The sequence below is a fragment of the Penaeus monodon genome, chromosome 25 (assembly GCF_015228065.2).
Source record: "Penaeus monodon isolate SGIC_2016 chromosome 25, NSTDA_Pmon_1, whole genome shotgun sequence".
In the NCBI taxonomy this organism is placed as follows: domain Eukaryota; kingdom Metazoa; phylum Arthropoda; class Malacostraca; order Decapoda; family Penaeidae; genus Penaeus; species Penaeus monodon.
In genome coordinates, this window is record NC_051410.1 from 32369186 (window position 1) to 32370079 (window position 894).

The 894-nt window shown below is 39.4% G+C and overlaps 1 protein-coding gene across 1 annotated transcript in view; it reads right to left on the reverse strand.

The window, feature by feature from the left end:
* LOC119589151 (zwei Ig domain protein zig-8-like) overlaps positions 1-894 on the reverse strand; it is a gene marked incomplete at its 5' end in the record, with an annotated part of 79650 nt that overhangs the window by 34662 nt on the left and 44094 nt on the right. Inside the window, 1 exon segment of the mRNA XM_037937726.1 lies at positions 517-665. Within this exon segment, the coding sequence (XP_037793654.1) occupies positions 517-665 (149 nt within the window).

Genomic DNA, 894 nt, shown 5'->3' on the forward strand with positions numbered 1-894 from the left:
AGATACTGACAATGTGATTATACATTTATATATCATAAGCTAGTAATAAAATTTTTACAGCCACTTAAAAGTGTGATTATTTGATCCTCCACATTCACTGTTCTCACAACTATCATGACCTAGAATCATTTCCACAAACTGTCAAGCTTGCAGTATTGATCAACCTTCGGCTAATAATTAAAATCATTCTTTATTATACCCCTACCTGATATAAGTCAACACGAGTGTTAATTATTATTACTATGGATTTTCAATTACATAGTACTTAGTTAAATAAGTAGGAAGTGAGCTCCCATTTACAAACATACACGAACAGCTATTGCTTTTTTCCTTTCAGTATAAAATACAGCCAGGTATAAAAATAGTGTCCCTATTCATAATTATTGTTGCAGTCACTTGCAATAATCTGATTTTTTTTCTGTATGAATTACGGACATCACACATACCGAAATTCAGGGATAAGTAACGTAACACGAAATATAGGAGTAAAGGACCCTCATTATCATCAATACTTACCACGCTCTCGCCGATGTCTCCAGTGTGGCAGTGCAGGACGGCCGTGGTTCCGACCATGGCTAGATGTCGAGAGCTGTTGGTCTGTAGGAATATCCCCGCCGCTCCTGGGCCCTCCAACCCTTCTCCCGAAGTGGTCTTCGCCAAGCCATCTGCGGGGAGGGACAAGTATGGTGCTTAGACTTTAAAGAGGGGGAGGCTGAGTTTAGACTTTACGGAGGTGAAGACGAAGTTTAGACTTTGAAGATGAAAAAAAACATGGTTCAGACTGAAAAGAGAAGACAGACTTCAGACTTTGAAGAGAGAGAGAGACAGGGTTCAGACTTTGAAGTGGAGTTTGATGAGGGAAAGATAGAATTTAGACTTCTGAGAGGAGAAGAA